Source organism: Salmo trutta, chromosome 24, assembly GCF_901001165.1.
Source record: "Salmo trutta chromosome 24, fSalTru1.1, whole genome shotgun sequence".
In the NCBI taxonomy this organism is placed as follows: Eukaryota; Metazoa; Chordata; class Actinopteri; order Salmoniformes; family Salmonidae; genus Salmo; species Salmo trutta.
Window position 1 is genome coordinate 10,568,640 of NC_042980.1, and position 17,410 is coordinate 10,586,049.

Sequence of the window (17,410 nt, forward strand, 5' to 3'; positions counted from 1 at the left end):
TGTTCTCTCTGCTACTGCATGGTAAGCGGTACCAGAGCACCAAGTCTAGGTCCAAAAGGCTCCTTAACAGCTTCTACCCCCAAGCCATAAGAATGCTGAACAGTTAATCAAATGGCTACCCGGACTATTTGCATTGACCCCCTTTTTTACGCTGCTGCTACTCAATGTTTATTATCTATGCATAGTCACTTTACCCCTACCTACATGTACATATTACCTCAATTACCTCGACTAACCCATACCCCCACATTGACTCAGTACCCCCTGTATATAGCCTCCTTATTGTTATTTTATAGTGTTACTTTTTTTTACTTGGGTTTATTTACCCTCGTTATTGTTATTTTATTTTTAGATAATATTTTCTTACTCTGCATTGTTGGTTAAGGGCCTGTAAGTAAGCATTTCACGGTAAGGTCGGGGAATGTGACAAATACAACTTGATTTGAAAGATGACAGGGTGAGATTTCCACAGCTCTGGCGGAACTATTGTTATTTGACCTAGTTTCGGGCCGGATTGAGATAAACTATTTTTCTGTGCGTCAGGGAAATAGGTCCGTCTTCTATCACCCATGAATGCTCTGTGAACAGCTGACTGTCAAGAAACGTTTGATATCAACTAACTACAATCTCAAAAGAATAATAACTGTCATGACTAAAGATGGAGTCCAAGGGTAAGAGAAATGCTTTCTCGTGTCTCAGAATGTTTTAAACGCTAACGTTAGATACTGTAGCTGGCTAGTTAAAGCCGGTTGTATTTGCAGATGATTGCATCAGCAATTTAATATAGCAGTTTTCCATCAAGATAGTAAACTAGTTTGCTAGCTAGCCAGTTTAAAACAGAAAACGTCACGAATAGCAGCTACAGCTGTGAAGTCCACATTTCTTTTCGCTAGCTACTACAGCTAAAGTTTGACAGCTAACTGGCTAGTATCTTAACAGTAGCAAGCTAACCACTATGCATGCCAGTGCTCTCTGACCGTGCCATCATGCTCAATAATATATGCCACTTAATTTAGCTGGCTAACTTTTCATGCGTGCTGAACCTAGTAGTTAGTTAGGTAGGTAGCTAGCTTGTTAGCTTGTTAGTTAAAACAACAAAGCCTTGATTTAGTGGTTGAACTTTCATTTTGCATTCCTCCGTACTCAATAAATGATGTAAATAGCTAACTACCGGTATGTCGTATAAAACCTATTTGTGAGAAAGCTAGCGTGACATGTGCCATTCATAATTGAGTGTGGTTGTAAAGGCTCTGCAAAAGGGAACTTGTCATAACCTGTCCATCCATACACATTCCCCCAGTTGTTTGACCAGTGGCAGATTATGCTCGGGTCAGAGTGCACAACCATGTCATAAAGTGCAGTGTTTCCCTTAAAACCGCTAGGCAAGTGTATGGGAAGCGTTACAATTGATTTTGGGACAGAAATAAACTGACAAGTCTAGATCACTGTTTGACAGCCAGTGTTGGACATTGTATAGCATACATTAACACTTGTCCACTTGCCGAGGCAAGTAAAACAAATTGTCAGTCGAGCAGATTATAGATTTAAATTGCCCGACTGGACAAGTACAACAAAAAAAATTGATCAAAGTTACCTCTGGATGCGGTGTGGTGTGCACTGGCCTCCCAATCTCTGCAGAGCGCGTCACAGTAGAATTATTTTAGGCCTGCGTTCACAGGCACGAGCGGTCGCAAGATGCGTTTTTGAGATCAGAGCCAGTGTAGCCGCGTGTGCATGTTTGTTGATATTCATTGCTAGTGAGTTATTTCCCCAGTTATTAGCAGTAAAAGTCATGGTGTTTGCGTCACCTGCATGCATGCCAGAGGCGAGAGAGACACTGTAGCAGCAGATAAAATAACGATATACAATAGACTAACTAGATAACCAGCCAAACTACACACTGTGTTTTGAATTGGCTATCTCGCTAGTTAACTATTGATGTATTAATGTCATGTCCAATGTCCTAAATATCTTTCCCACCCGGCACTCGTGTACAACCGCAAATGGCCGCCACACAGTTGATATGGGTGCACAGTTTATGAAACCAATGCTGAGTCCTCCGGGTTGTAAAACGTCTCTCAAGTGCTCAAAATTGGGTGTTTAAATAATTCTCACACCGTTGGAAAGCTGGGATTCTCCTCTATTCAATACTGGCCATATAATTCTAAAAACGTAAAAATAATATGATTTAAAATAGCCTAATTGACAAGTAACTCCTATGCTGCCAAGTTCTCCCCTGAAAACAGAGAGAAGCGTGTCTTAGTTAGCTACCTTGCTTTGAAGTCGCCCACCTTAGCCATTTGATCCCTGGTAATTGAATGAGGGAATTATTTTACAAAGACAAAAATAACAGCTGCTCAGCAGTCCCTTGATAAGCTGACTGTGTTTGAGCAGGGTTGGATCAAAAGCCGACACACCCAGTAGCTCTCCAGATAGAGGGTTGACCACATGTTTTATACAGTAGCCTATCAGTGCAGTAGTTTACTTTGGGGGGGTTTAGTGCCTTTCTCAAGGCAACAAAGGCAGGAGCTATAATACATGGGATCAGAGACCAGCAGCCTTCCATTGTCAACACTAGTGATAATAATGCTTTTTATCTTTTGAAGTGGTTCCTTGCATTATGCAACACAATTTTCAAGCACTGTTTTGGTCCATGGTGTTACAGGTGTTTTTTCACTTGTAAGTGACTTGAAGTTTCGTACAAGTAAAAAAATCTGTCCTATTTGTCCTATGGACAAGTGACAAAAAAATCAAATGACTGTCAAGCCCTACTATGTTCACAGCAGGTGAGGCCCAAGACTAATTTTACATGAGGGCAGGGGGGTGTTCAGCAAGACACAACGTTTTGGAATGTTCAGATAGAAATATGGTACAGTATAACAAACATGCCTGTAGAATAATGAATCACGTCTGCTCTATTTAGGGGCTCCCGAGTGGCGCAGCAGTCTAAGGCACTGCATCTCAGTGCTAGAGGCGTCACGACAGACCCTGGTTCGATTCCACGCTGTATCACAACCAGCCGTGATTGTGAGTCCCATAGGGCGGCGCATAATTGTCCCAGTGTCGTCCGGTTTAGGGTTTGGCCAGGGTAGGCCATCATTGTAAATAAGAATTTGACTTGCCTAGTTAAATAAAAGGTTAAAAATATATATAGAGAAATTCCATGAATATATCTGCAACGTTTTTGTAACTGAACATGGGGGCAGCAGTTGTCCCAAAAAGTGTAGACAAAAATGTTAAAGTAGGCCTATATATGATGAAAATTTTAAATGAGTAGGGTGCATAATCAGTCAGTTCATGTCTGATCTTACTTTCACTTATTCAACACATCAAGTCTTCCTTTGTTTTCTGTAAAATAACCCATAGTCTATGCATGATGGCACGTGTTGAAGTAGCCACACTGACTCTCTGAGTCTTTCATGTGGAGGAATATGGGCTTATTCTCACTGAATCGAGTTATCGGGAAGAAATCTCTATTTACATAATATGTACATACACTTAGAAGGTTCGGTTGACTTTCTTGCTTAGCAACTGAAAAATACCGTAAATGTCACAATAGCCAGCCACTAGCCAGGAGGCTACGCATGGGAATAGGGTTGCACATTTTGGGGAATATTCAGAGGTGGAAACCTTACGTGGGAATATATGGGAATTAATGGAAATATATGCAAATTAATATTAATACCATTTAAATGTAGATATTAATACCATTTAAATGGATATATTTACCATATCATATGGAGACAGAAACATAAACATTTTACCTTATCATAAGTAGACATATTTGCAAATGATTAAATCCTTCCAATAGAAAGAAATAAAAAAAAGATTTTAGTTGCGAAATTAACTTTAATTAAATGAGTTGACTCTTCACATGGGATGATTTCACTGAACAACAAAAGAAAGGGAATATTGAATGATCCATCGCATCTCCCAAAAATGTTTTCAACATACATCTGTAAAATGATAGTCTAGAAACTAAAGCTTTGGTTGTCTTCCGCTCAGGCGTCCATATCTTCTCCCTGGTCCTCCTCAATGTTCACCTCTTGAACATCAGACTCTGAGGCCTCATCTTCACTGTCACTTTCCAACCTGGTTGAGGATGGCTCGTTGTCAGGCTCAAAAAGCCTCACATTTGCCTTGTATTGGTCAGCCTGTTGCGTGCTTTGGTGTGTGTGTGTTCCCAAACAAGGACCAGTTGCGCTCTGAGGCGGCTGATGTTGGTGGGATGATTGAGGCAACAGGGGAAAGAGCCTTAGATCCACAAAGTCCCTTCCACCAGGTGGCTAATGAGATATGTTGGCATGTCTGCCATATTCCATCTCCATCCCAAAGCCCTTCCTTGGAAGTGTACTTCGCCAGACTGCCAAGAACCTTGCCTTCATCCAAGCCAAGGTGGCGAGACACGGTAGTGATGACACCATAGGCCTTGTTGATCTCTGCACCAGACAGGATGCTCTTGCCAGCATACTTGGGGTCCAACATGTACGCTGCGGCGTGTATGGGCTTCAGGCAGAAGTCTTCACGCTTTTGGATGTATTTCAGAACTGCAGTTTCCTCTGCTTGGAGCAACAGTGAAGTGGGCAGAGCAGTACAGATTTATTCTCTTACATCTGCAAGCAGAGTCTGAACATCAGACAGGATGGCATTGTCTCCCTCAATCTGTGCAATGGCTACTGCTATAGGTTTCAGGCTGCTTACCACTCCCTCCCAAAATACATCATCCAGGAATGTCCTCTTGATGGGTATGTCCATATCGGCGTGCTTTGGTGTGTGTGTGTTCCCAAACAAGGACCAGTTGCGCTCTGAGGCGGCTGATGTTGGTGGGATGATTGAGGCAACAGGGGAAAGAGCCTTAGATCCACAAAGTCCCTTCCACCAGGTGGCTAATGAGATATGTTGGCATGTCTGCCATATTCCATCTCCATCCCAAAGCCCTTCCTTGGAAGTGTACTTCGCCAGACTGCCAAGAACCTTGCCTTCATCCAAGCCAAGGTGGCGAGACACGGTAGTGATGACACCATAGGCCTTGTTGATCTCTGCACCAGACAGGATGCTCTTGCCAGCATACTTGGGGTCCAACATGTACGCTGCGGCGTGTATGGGCTTCAGGCAGAAGTCTTCACGCTTTTGGATGTATTTCAGAACTGCAGTTTCCTCTGCTTGGAGCAACAGTGAAGTGGGCAGAGCAGTACAGATTTATTCTCTTACATCTGCAAGCAGAGTCTGAACATCAGACAGGATGGCATTGTCTCCCTCAATCTGTGCAATGGCTACTGCTATAGGTTTCAGGCTGCTTACCACTCCCTCCCAAAATACATCATCCAGGAATGTCCTCTTGATGGGTATGTCCATATCGGCAGACTGTGATATGGCCATTTCTTGGAGAGACTCCTTCCCCTCCAGGATACTGTCAAACATGATGACACACCACCACCCCAAATGGTGTTGCTGGGCAGCTTCAATGTGGTGCTCTTATTCTTCTCACTTTGCTTGGTGAGGTAGATTGCTGCTAGATGACCCTTCACATACCTAACCATTTTTTAAAATGTTACTAGGCAAGTCATTTAAGAACAAATTCTTATTTTCAATGACGGCCTAGGAACATTGTGTGTTAATGCCACTGCGTTGTTCAGGGGCAGAACGACCTTTTTTTAAAATATATATATATATATTTTGACAGGACTTTTAATGTTTTCATCCTCCGTAGGGCCAGGCTTTTTCCCATAAGTTTACATTTTTTTTCTTCTCCATATTACCTAATTATAAAAGAATCGAGTCCCATCATAGTTTATATAAAACAATTTTTGGGTTGCTGCAACTGCTGAATTATTACTATGTCATACCTGGAGTTTTACCTGGTTAGGTTAGCCTACCAGATCAGGAGAAACTCTGTTTTCCTGAAGACCAATGTCCCCCCACAACTCTGGTACCTGTGGTGCCAACTCTGAAATGACCACACAATATTACAAATGAAAAAACATAGTAGAATATCTCAACATTTTTGACTTTCGTTGTTTGACTTCCTTTTCTCAATGTTGATTTGCATATGTCAACATTTTTAAGATAGTATCAACATGTTTTTAAAAGAAATGGTGGCGGAAATGGTTTTCTATAGTTTTCCGTGGCTCAGTGCAGCTGGCAGGCTTAAACAAGTCTCAAATATTAGGAAAATGGCAATACATTTCAGCTGTTTCAAAAACATGGCCCAACGCGACATCTGTTCTAGCGCTTGCAGCGTGATCATTTCCCAAGTTTACACAAACAGTATTGTCTCTCCAGCATCAATGCCTTTCGAGAACCTCTCAAATGTCCCTTTTCTATCGTCACTGTGAAAACGGCCTATGTTATCAGTGACGCTAGATGCCATTAAATCAGTTGCAGCCTGGTCAGGGGTCCTACCACCATTTCCTCCTCTCGTCATTGTGTGTTAATGGCACTGGATATGTGTATAGGTGTGAATGTGCTTAATTGCCCTCACTCATCCTGACTCTGTTGACATACTTGTATGGTTCCCAGGGGTCGCTTTTATAGTATTACAGGAGATAATGATGGTATTGTTTTGAAAATGTTCAAGATTCAACATCAAGAATTTTGAGTTTCGGTGAAGGATTGCCTTTGCCTAATGCCTATTATGCCTATTATGATTTCCTTTGTGACAGGAAACAAGTGGAAGGGAAAACATTGTAAAAACACTGGCAGGTCCTTCTTTTGAGGTCATTGCTTAACGCCATCTGTTGCTGTTGTGATTGTTGTTTATATTGCTATTTATGTCACTGTTCTCCTTTTGATCAGTGTTATTTCCTATAGATGCTTACTGTCAGCGAGCACAATGACACAACCTGACACTACCACAGGTTGTGGATGAGAAAAATACCTCCTGCTGTGCGTGTGCAACATGCGTAGTAATATTATTGAGGAAGTGCAAAGTTTTTTTTTTTTTCATGGAATCTTTGATCTAATTCTGGAAACAAATCGCCTATGCCTACCGCTCCTTGGTTACTGTAGTCATAATAAAGGCTAGACACCCTTGTAGTCCGTATGAATCATATTGACCTAGAATTTTAAGTGATCCATTTATCCCCAGTAGCTGTGTTTATTGTTAGCCTGGACAGAAACATGGCTCATCAACCTGTGTCATTAGCCACATCCAGAGGTGGTGGTGATGGCTGGAATACATTTTCCCACCGGTCAAAAACTTCCTACAGGAAGCCCCCAAAAATGTAGGTAGCTAGTTGACTTATGTTTTGCATTGGTCTGGACTTCCTGTTGCAGGGTCGTGGAGGAGGTGGACCAGGCACCGTCGAAGAAAGGCTTGAAGAAACAGCAGAAGGAAGCGGAGAAAGCAGCTAAGAAGGCTGAGAAGCAGGCCAAACTGGTCAGTGGGTTTTGTATGCCTCTCTGCCCCTCTGCTATTGACGTGACACAATCGGGTGGGGGGGAGGGGGACGGGGTCCATTGTTTTGCGATTCCTGTCGTTGGTTTGTTTTTGTCCACTCAAACAAAGAGACATTTTCTTAAGTCGGGTATCAGTGTTGCATCGTAAGCAAGTGTGAGAAAGTTAAACTGTTTTTATGTTGTTGTTTTTTTACCCATTTTTCTCCCCAATTTTGTGGTATCCAATTGGTAGTTACCATCTTGTCCCATCGCTGCAACTCCCAGACAGATTTGGGAGAGGCGAAGGTCGAGAGCCGTGCGTCCTCCGAAACACGACCCAGCCAAGCCGCACTGCTTCCTTGACACAATGCCCGCTTAACCCGGAAGCCAGCCGCACCAATGTGTCGGAGGAAACACTGTACCCCTGTCGAACGTGTGCCCGCCACAGGAGTCGCTAGAGCACGATGGGATAAGGACATCCCTGCCCTAACCCAGTTGACGCTCTGCCAATGGTGCGCCGTCCCATGCGTCTCCCGGCCGGTTGTGACAGAGCCTAGACTCGAACCAGGATGTCAAGTGGCACAGTTAGCACTGCGATGCAGTGCCTTCAGACTACTGCGCCACTCGGGAGGCCAGAAAGTTAAACAGTGTATGAAGAATGGTATTTTTGGTGGGTCATTCTCTCATTAGGGACAATCTCCGTTCAGATGCTTTCATGAAGTAGCAGTGTTTCCCCTAAATTCATTTAGCAGCTGTGCCCCGCCGCTGCTAAATCGTTGCCGCCATTTTGGACACACGTACTCATTCAAGGGTTTTCTTTGTTACTATTTTCTGCATTGTAGAATAAAAGTGAAGACATCAAAACTATGAAGTAACACATGGAATCAACTAGTAACCAAAAAAGTGTTAAACATGGCAAAATATATTTTAGATTCTTCAAAGTTGCCATCCTTTGCCTTGGTGAGTTTTACACACTCTTGGCATTCTCTCAAACAGCTTCACCTGGAATGCTTTTCCAACAGTCTTGAAGGAGTTTCCACATATGCCGAGCACTTGTTGGCTGCTTTCACTCTGCGGTCCAACTCATCCCAAACCATCTCAATTGGGTTGAGGTCGGATGATTGCGGAGGCCAGGTCAACTGATGCAGCACTCCATCACTCTCCTTCTTGGTCAAATAGCTCTTACACAACCTGGAGATGTGTTGTGTCATTGTCCTGTTGAAAAACAAATTATAGTCCCACTAAGCGCAAACCAGATGGGATGGTGTATCGCTGCAGAATGCTGTGGTAGCCATGCTGGTTAAGTGGGCCTTGAATTCTAAATAAATCACCAACAGTGTCACCAGCAAAGCACGCCCACACCATCACACCTCTTCCTCCATGCTTCACGGTGGGAACCATACATTTTACATTTTAGTCATTTAGCAGACGCTCTTATCCAGAGCGACTTACAGTAGTGAATGCATACATTTCATTTCATACATTTTTTTTTTTTTCCCATACTGGCCCCCCGTGGGAATCGAACCCACAACCCTGGCGTTGCAAACACCATGCTCTACCAACTGAGCTACAGGGAAGGCACATGCGGAGATCATCCGTTCACTTACTCTGCGTCTCACAAAGACCGGGCGGTTGGAACCAAAAATCTCAAATTTGGACTCATCAGACCAGTGGAAATCTTTCCTTTGGTCTAACGTCCATTGCTCGTGTTTCTTGGCCCAAGCAAGTCTCTTCTTCTTATTGGTGTTAGTAGTGGTTTCTTTGCAGCAAGTCGACCATGAAGGCCTGATTCACTCAGTCTCCTCTGAACAGTTGCTGTTGAGATGTCTCTTACTTGAATTCTGTGAAGCATTTACTTGGGCTGCAATCTGAGGTGCAGTTAACTGTAATGAATTTATCCTCTGCAGATGAGGTAACTCTACGTCTTCCTTTCCTGTGGCGGTCCTCATGAGACCCAGTTTCTTGATGGCGCTTGATGGTTTTTGCAACTGCACTTTAAGAAACTTTCGAAGTTCTTGCCATTTTCCGGATTGACTGACCTTCATGTCTTAAAGTAATGATGGACTGTCGTTTCTCTTTGCTTATTTGAGCTGTTCTTGCCATGATATGGACTTGGTCTTTTACCAAATAGGGCTATCTTCTGTATACCACCCCTACCTTGTCACAACACAACTGACTGGCGCAAATGTATTCAGAAGTAAATAAATTCCACAAATTAGCTTTTAACACACCTGTTAATTGAAATGCATTCCAGGTGACTACCTCATGAAGCTGGTTGAGAGAATGCCAAGAGTGTGCAACGCTGTCAAGGCAAATGTTGGCTACTTTGAAGAATCTAAAATCTAAAATATATTTTGATTTTTTTTGTTGTTGGTTACTACGTGATTCCATTTGTGTTATTTCATAGTTTTGATCTCTTCACTATTATTCTACAATGTAGAAAATAGTAAAATTAAAGAAAACCCCTGGAATGAGTTGGTGTCCAAACTTTTGACTGGTACTGTGTGTGTGTGTGTGTGTGTGTGTGTGTGTGTGTGTGCCAAATCAAAACAAACTTTATTTGCCACGTGCGCCGAATACAACAAATGTAGTCTTTACCGTGAAATGCTTTACATACAAACCCTTTACCAACAGTGCAGTTCAAGAAGAACAAAATATTTACCAAGTTGGCTAAAATAAAAAGTAATAATAAAAAGTAACACAATAAGAATAACGAGGTTATATACAGGGGGCAACGGTACCGAGTCAATGTGCAGGCTAGTTGAGGTAATCTGTACATGTAGGTGGGGGCGAAGTTACAATGCATAGGTAACAAACAAACAGTGAGTAGCAGCAGTGTACAAGGGGGAGGTCAGTGTAAATTGTCCTGTGTGTGTAATATCAACCATGTGTTGTTAACTAGTGATTATGTTGAGATTGATCTATTTCTATATATAATCAGCAAAAAAAAGAAACGTCCTCTCACTGTCAACTGTGTTTATTTTCAGCAAACTTAACATGTGTAAATATTTGTATGACTATAACAAGATTCAACAACTGAGACATGAACTGAACACGTTCCACAGACATGTGACTAACAGAAATTGAATAATGTGTCCCTGAACAAATGGGGGGTCAAAATCAAAAGTAACAGTCAGCATCTGGTGTGGCCACCAGCTGCATTAAGTACTGCAGTGCATCTCCTCCTCATGGAGTGCACCAGATTTGCCAGTTCTTGCTGTGAGATGTTACCCCACTCTTCCACCAAGGCACCTGCAAGTTCCCAGACATTTCTTGGGGGAATGGCCCTAGCCCTCACCCTCCGATCCAACAGGTCCCAGGCGTGCTCAATGGGATTGAGATCTGGGCTCTTCGCTGGCCATGGCAGAACACTGACATTCCTGTCTTGCTGGAAATCACGCACAGAACGAGCAGTATGGCGAGGTGGCGTTGTCATGTTGGTGGGTCATGTCAAGATGAGCCTGCAGGAAGGGTACCACATGAGGGAGGAGGATGTCTTCCCTGTAACACACATTGTTGAGATTGCCTGCAATAACAACAAGCTCAGTCCGATGATGCTGTGACACACCGCCCCAGACCATGACGGACCCTCCACCTCCAATCGATCCCGCTCCAGAGTACAGGCCTCGGTGTAACGCTCATTCCTTTGACGATAAACGCGAATCCGACCATCACTCCTGGTGAGACAAAACCGTGACTCGTCAGTGAAGAGCACTTTTTGCCAGTCCTGTCTGGTCCAGCGACGGTGGGTTTGTGCCCGTTGTTGCCGGTGATGTCTGGTGAGGACCTGCCTTACAACAGGCCTACAAGCCCTCAGTCCAGCCTCTGTCAGCCTATTGAGGACAGTCTGAGCACTGATGGAGGGATTGTACGTTCCTGGTGTAACTCAGGCAGTTGTTTTTCCCATCCTATACCTGTCCCGCAGGTGTGATGTTCGGATGTACCGATCCTGTGCAGGTGTTTTTACACATGGTCTGCCACTGCAAGGACAATCAGCTGTCCGTCTTGTCTCCCTGTAGCACTGTCTTAGGCGTCTCACAGTACGGACATTGCAATTTATTGCCCTGGCCACATCTGCAGTCCTCATGCCTCCTTGCAGCATGCCTAAGGCACGTTCATGCAGATGAGCAGGGACCCTGGGCATCTTTCTTTTGGTGTTTTTCAGAGTCAGTAGAAAGGCCTCTTTAGTGTCCTAAGTTTTCATAACTGTGGCTTTAATTGCCTACCGTCTCTAAGCTGTTAGTGTCTTAACGACCGTTCCACAGATGCATGTTCATTAATTGTTTATGGTTCATTGAACGAGTATGGGAAACAGTGTTTAAACCCTTTACATTGATGATCTGTGAAGTTATTTGGAAGAAAGGGACCTTTCTTCTTTTTGCTGAGTTTATATATGTGTATATTTCTACCGAGACACGCTTTTAATGGGATAGTGTGAGATTTTGGCAACTAAGCCGTTTTCTACTTACCCGTAGTCAGATGAACTCATAGATACAATGTTTATGTCTCTGTGTGCGGTTTGAAGGAAGCTGCTACCTAGCGTTGGCTCAATTGTTAATGGGCTAGTGCAATGACTGGAAGTCTATGTGATCAGCTAGCATGCTAACTGTTCCAATTGATTTCGTCATTGCACTAACTCTAGTTAGCAATGGCAAGCGCAACTTCCTTCAACCTGCATGCAAAAGACATAAAAATGGTGTCCATGAGTTCGTCTGACTGGAAGTAGAAAAAGGGCTTAATTTACAAAATATCACTCTATAAAAGTTAGGATGCATGAGTTTTTACTCACCAATGTAACAACACAGTGTGGTCAGACTAACATAGTTGTAGTCAAGATTTGGTTACCTATAAGTACATAGTTATGTTTTTGGGTTATTACATATTTATTAACTTCCGGACATCTTCGAAACTACCCACAATGCACTATTTCTCAACGTCATATGGAGGATCTCCTCTGTGCTGCCGAGTTCGTATGCTAGCTCAGTAGTTAGCTCAAGCTGGCTAACGTTAACCACTAGTCATGATAGCATGTAATTTCATTCCAGACCAAGTGTTGGTGGTTGTGAGCTACAATCCACCAATAACAGGAAGTGTAATGTAAACAAGAAGCAGATGGGGCACGTCCGGCCATGCAGCATGCTCCTCAGACTTTTTTGCTGGTTATCTAGTGGGATCCCGTTAGCACGACAGGCTCTGGTGCCTTCTTCCCGTGGGCTCAAAACAAAAGAGAAAATCATTGCTTGCTCTAATTTTGTAGTACCTCGTCTGTCCTCCTTTTTGTTATGTGAACTTTTCGGCATGTTCTCTGAAGTAGGCTATGGGAGTTTTGTAACTTTTCCCACCTTGGCTTATTGGTAGCGCACCATCTGACGGACATCTGGAATCTATTTGGGATTTCCCTGACTCTCCATCAGGCTGGTGAACCACCCGTCTCCCCCTGGCTTTGGTAGTTAACTCAGCCTGCACACTTTTAAAATGTTTCCCATTGGATGGCCCCAACTATCAATCTGTAAGTCTCTGCTTTCTCTTTGCTTTGAGCTTTGGTTATGTTTTAGTTGTTAGCTGTGTCCTAGCTGGTCTCCAGTAATTGGGCTCTAGCGTTCCGACCATAATCGTTAGGCTTGGCTGGCTAGGCTAATAGCTAGTTGGCAAAATAGATAATGTTAGCAGGCTGGCTAGCTTGCTGGCTAAGACAACTGCATATAGCTAATATTCTTTGATAACTGGTTAGATGGTGTAATGTATTTCCAAAACTTTGGTTTTCTTGAATGTGTCTGTAAGCTAGCAGTTGATAGCACTAAATGAGCCAGCAAGTTGCTAATGTAATGTAAGCAGCCTGGTAGTGCTAACATTAGCAGGCTAGTAGGGCTGACGTTAGCAGGCTAGTTGGCTAGCAACCTTGCAAGTTGATTTGTAACAACAAATTTAATAAGGTTTTTGCTTGTAAGTTGCCTGAAAATAAAATTGAGTAATCATGAGTGCAAATGATTTGGTTTAATTTGAAGTTATACATTTAAGTTATTTCTGTTGGAGTTTACATTATAGGGAATAGGCTGGCTTACCGGGTCCATATTACATCCCCCCCCGGAACAGCGTTTTTCGGCATTTCTTCTGAATTCGGATCGTTTTTATGTAATAACTCGAAAAATGTAAAAGTGAGGGGTAACTTTGCATTGCGACTTTTGATGCGTATACTAATGCAAATCCGTATGTTATGTGGTTATGTTTATGCTACCTACCCTTTTAAGATCATAGTGACAAGTTACAACTTATATTAGTTGCAAACAGGGTGAGCAGTTGCGCAAATAAGACCCATGAGTGCACAGCCACCGCTTGCTCCTCATCTCCCTACAGTGCAGTGGCACGCATCAGTTATTTCAGATGGTGCCAACCACCGCTGCTGAAAAAGATCTTAGGGGAAACACTTAAAGTAACCTATATTTCAGATGGAATACGTTCTCCCTTGGATCTTAGAAACTGCGAAAGCATCCATCCACTTCCATGGCCATTCCACTCATTCTCCCTCTATTCCACCAGCCAATACCGTAGACATATCATTTGCATGGGAAGTGAAATGGTAGCCTAACCGTTAATGCTAACTTTCATAGTATGGAGATTTAGCATGAAGGTCTCCAAGAAGTCGTTGCACAGATAATATCAGTCCACTTGCTGTTCCCAATAAAAGGCAGTTTACCATTATTTAAATGCAATGTTAGGCCTATGTCCCACTGTAATGATTTGCCTCTTCTTTTCAGTCTGCTGACCAACAAAGCACAGATGACGATGTAAGTATCCTCGAGGATCAATTCTTCCATGTTTCAATTAGCTTCAGATATTAAGTATTTATTTACACCTTTTCTATATGGCGCAATACCAAAGGAAAATGAAAATGTATGCACCTCTAGTGATGTTTCCTATAAAGCTACTGTATTGAATGCTTAGCAGATGAACTCTTCTCTTATTCATCAGGATTTTGCCAAGGATCGGTACGGTGTCCCTCCGATGGTACAGTCCCAGCAGAAACTGGGTCAGTAGTACAGTCAACAACTAACTCCTCTCTTCTTTGTTCCAACATAATATTTACATAGGAAATCCCCATTCTCAACAGCCCCTACTGTTAAGTAATATAGATAACGTGATTTATATCGGAGTGACTCAGTGACATGGCGCCAGTAGTAAAGACGGCGTAGATATCAACGATGATTGTGGTGTGCCATAACTCCCAGATAAATGTGACAGATGGGTCGTCCACCTGTCTGCCTGCTCTTTCAGCTCCAATGGCATACAACAAAGTTGCCTTCCCACCTGCACGCCTGTCCACAGGGATGAGGAAAGATGGCGCGAGACAGCCTGCCTTACATGTGGGTGGAATCCGGTTCAACCAAATGGGTGGCTCACTGCCGCCGGGGCGCATGTAACGTTAAGCATGCATCAGTGACACGGCAAAGTAGAGTCCATTTGTCATAAGACAGAGAATGGGGCGAGGGCCGCAGAGCGTTTCATATTTAGGACTTCTGCTCTCCTTGTAATATGAGTGTCTTTCCACGAATAGTGCCTTTTGCTTCCCTTTGATATTTGAAGGAGAAATTGCACACCGATATTGCATTTTAAAAGCCTGTTATATTAAGTTAGGTGCCCTTTTAATATAGACCACATGGATAATTTAATCAATCAACATTTTTTATATGAATAAAGGCATGCTAAAGTAATCCCTTAATCCCAAAATGTCTTCAACTTTCACCATCATTGTAAAGCCCTTGTTATTTTGTTGCTTTGACACTCATTTCTAAAGATGATTATTTTATTTAATGTGATTAATTTACATCTGTCCCTCATTTTAAGGTCACCCTGTTACGTGAACTGAACTCTCGTTTTAATATGGTGAAACTATGTTTTTCAAAAGGAACATTGAACATCTAATAGTCAAATCATAGTGTAAAAGTAAGTGAACTGGTTCTACTCTTTTTTTTTTTTTTCAGTTTTGTGGTGGAAAACTACATTCAATTGCTGCTCCTTGTAGCACACAACAAGTTTCCATTCCCCCTGTCAAGAGGGGATTTATGGCCGTTACTTTATTTGGCACTTATTCCTACTATAGTAATTTTTTTATTTAACCACTTGAGATGGAAAAACTTGTTTTTTGTGAAGTTGAATATGTGCTTTGTATTTTGTATTTTTTTTTAAACCAAGTTACACTTCTCAAAAGGCACCGAATTGGTGGAACAACCCATGAGCTTCTTTGTGTGAATGTGTGTGTGGGCAGAAGGGGGAAGGAGGTATATGGTCTTTGAAGTTTTCTTGAAAGGCACACTTTTCTTCCCCTGTGAGCCAGACAGAGGGTTGGTCCGTGTCCAGGAGCTGACACCTGAGAAGGCTGGCCAGCTGATCTGGGTGCGCGCCCGGATTCACACCAGCAGAGCTAAAGGTGAGATTCTCCATCTTTGTCCAGCTCCCAATCACTCATATTTTCCCTTTAGTCCTCAGGACATAGCCAGCCTTCTAATCTAAATGGCGCCGTAACTGAACCTTGGGGTTTACCAAAAAGATTACCAACTGTCCTTGGGCCAAAAAGTCGCTACTCAGAGAAGAGCATTTTTTTCAGTCAACTCTCCTCAGGTTGGCAAATAAGGAAGGTCAAAAAGCTAAACGAGTTGTGCACAATCTTGGAAAATCACAGTATGGCACCAGACTTGAGGTTTTTACCTTATTTGCGGTGATGTGGGACATAGGGGATGGGGGTTGTAGATTGCAATGTTTCTGCTATTATAGATTCATTACACAAGCACATGCAAGTTTCTTTTTGAAAAGTTTGAAAACTCCAACCAAAGCTCAGTTATTTAAATGGAACCTCAAATTTGGGTTAAATTGTTATTTTCCAAACTTGTCAGAGCTTGAGGCTATAATTCAATGAACTCATTGAGCCTTGGCTAACTGTCGGAGTCCATCCAAAATTATTCGAAACGTCCAGCACGTACACAACTGTGCTAACAATATGCTAATAAATAAAGCATCGTGTTATGATGATATCGTGACGGCTTCCTTCCAGGACAACTTCCGTGTCAAAAGCCATTTTCCTCAACCTTCATTCAGCTCCACAGTGAAGGATGTCCTTAAGAGCAGAATAACATCCTGATTTACACTGGGATGAAGTGACTGTTTTTTGGGGATTGCAGCCCCCCCCCCCCCCCCCCCCCCCAGTCAATGAACAGAGGAAACCACATCAAAGCACTTGGGTGGTGTCTGATGGTTGACAAACCTGGTTTACACAGTCTCAAGGTGTTTGGTTGGGAATTAGCTCTCAGCCTCCTTCCATACACCTTTCTTCAAAGGGTCGTCCGTTCACGGTTCTGACAGTTACCTGGAAATGCTGTGAAAAGCGTTTTAATGGGTGAGAGGTGGAATCTGAAACGGGTATGACCTGTTGGCCTGAGAGAGTGACATGGCATTGTATAGAACCACCATGGCACCTGTTTTGACAAGTGCGTTAGGAGTTGCTAGCCCAAATGAGAGGGCCCCTGCTGATGCCTATTGTATTGTTGTCATCGTTTTAGGGAAGCAGTGCTTCTTGGTCCTGCGCCAGCAGCAGTTTAACGTACAGGCCCTGGTCGCCGTGGGGGAGCGTGCCAGCAAGCAGATGGTCAAGTTTGCCGCCAAGTGAGTACAAGACTGAATTTCCTGTAGGCCCCCGACAAACAATGGTGGGAAAAGCTGGCTCCTAATGGGCCCAATCCATTTTCACACATTCTGAAGGAGTCAATCATTTGTCACCTCATGTCAAAAGCGGCCACTTTCAGATGCGATACAGCAGTGTTTAATGGAGCCATTCCTGCCCAGATAACAGAGTAAATACAGTAGATCAGATGGGAAGAGCCTGAGCATCATTAATCACTCTTGGGTCCTGCAATTTTGAGTTTTTGGGGGAGCATAAACAGAATCACATGTAGAATCCCTATTAATATAATAGGATCTCTATGGGTCTGAAAGTTTGTTTAACATTTCAAATGTGTTAACTTTTAATGTGGCATTAATGTAA

General features: G+C 43.0%; 1 protein-coding gene across 1 annotated transcript in view; it reads left to right on the plus strand.

The window, feature by feature from the left end:
- The first annotated feature begins 523 nt into the window (after positions 1-523).
- LOC115160671 (aspartate--tRNA ligase, cytoplasmic) overlaps positions 524-17,410 on the plus strand; it is a 34,473-nt gene continuing 17,586 nt past the window's right edge. Inside the window, exons 1-6 of the mRNA XM_029710919.1 lie at positions 524-671; positions 7,276-7,378; positions 14,133-14,162; positions 14,347-14,404; positions 15,710-15,802; positions 16,929-17,031. Of these exons, the coding sequence (XP_029566779.1) occupies positions 574-671; positions 7,276-7,378; positions 14,133-14,162; positions 14,347-14,404; positions 15,710-15,802; positions 16,929-17,031 (485 nt within the window). The 5' untranslated portion in view covers positions 524-573. The remainder of the gene's footprint in view (positions 672-7,275; positions 7,379-14,132; positions 14,163-14,346; positions 14,405-15,709; positions 15,803-16,928; positions 17,032-17,410) is intronic.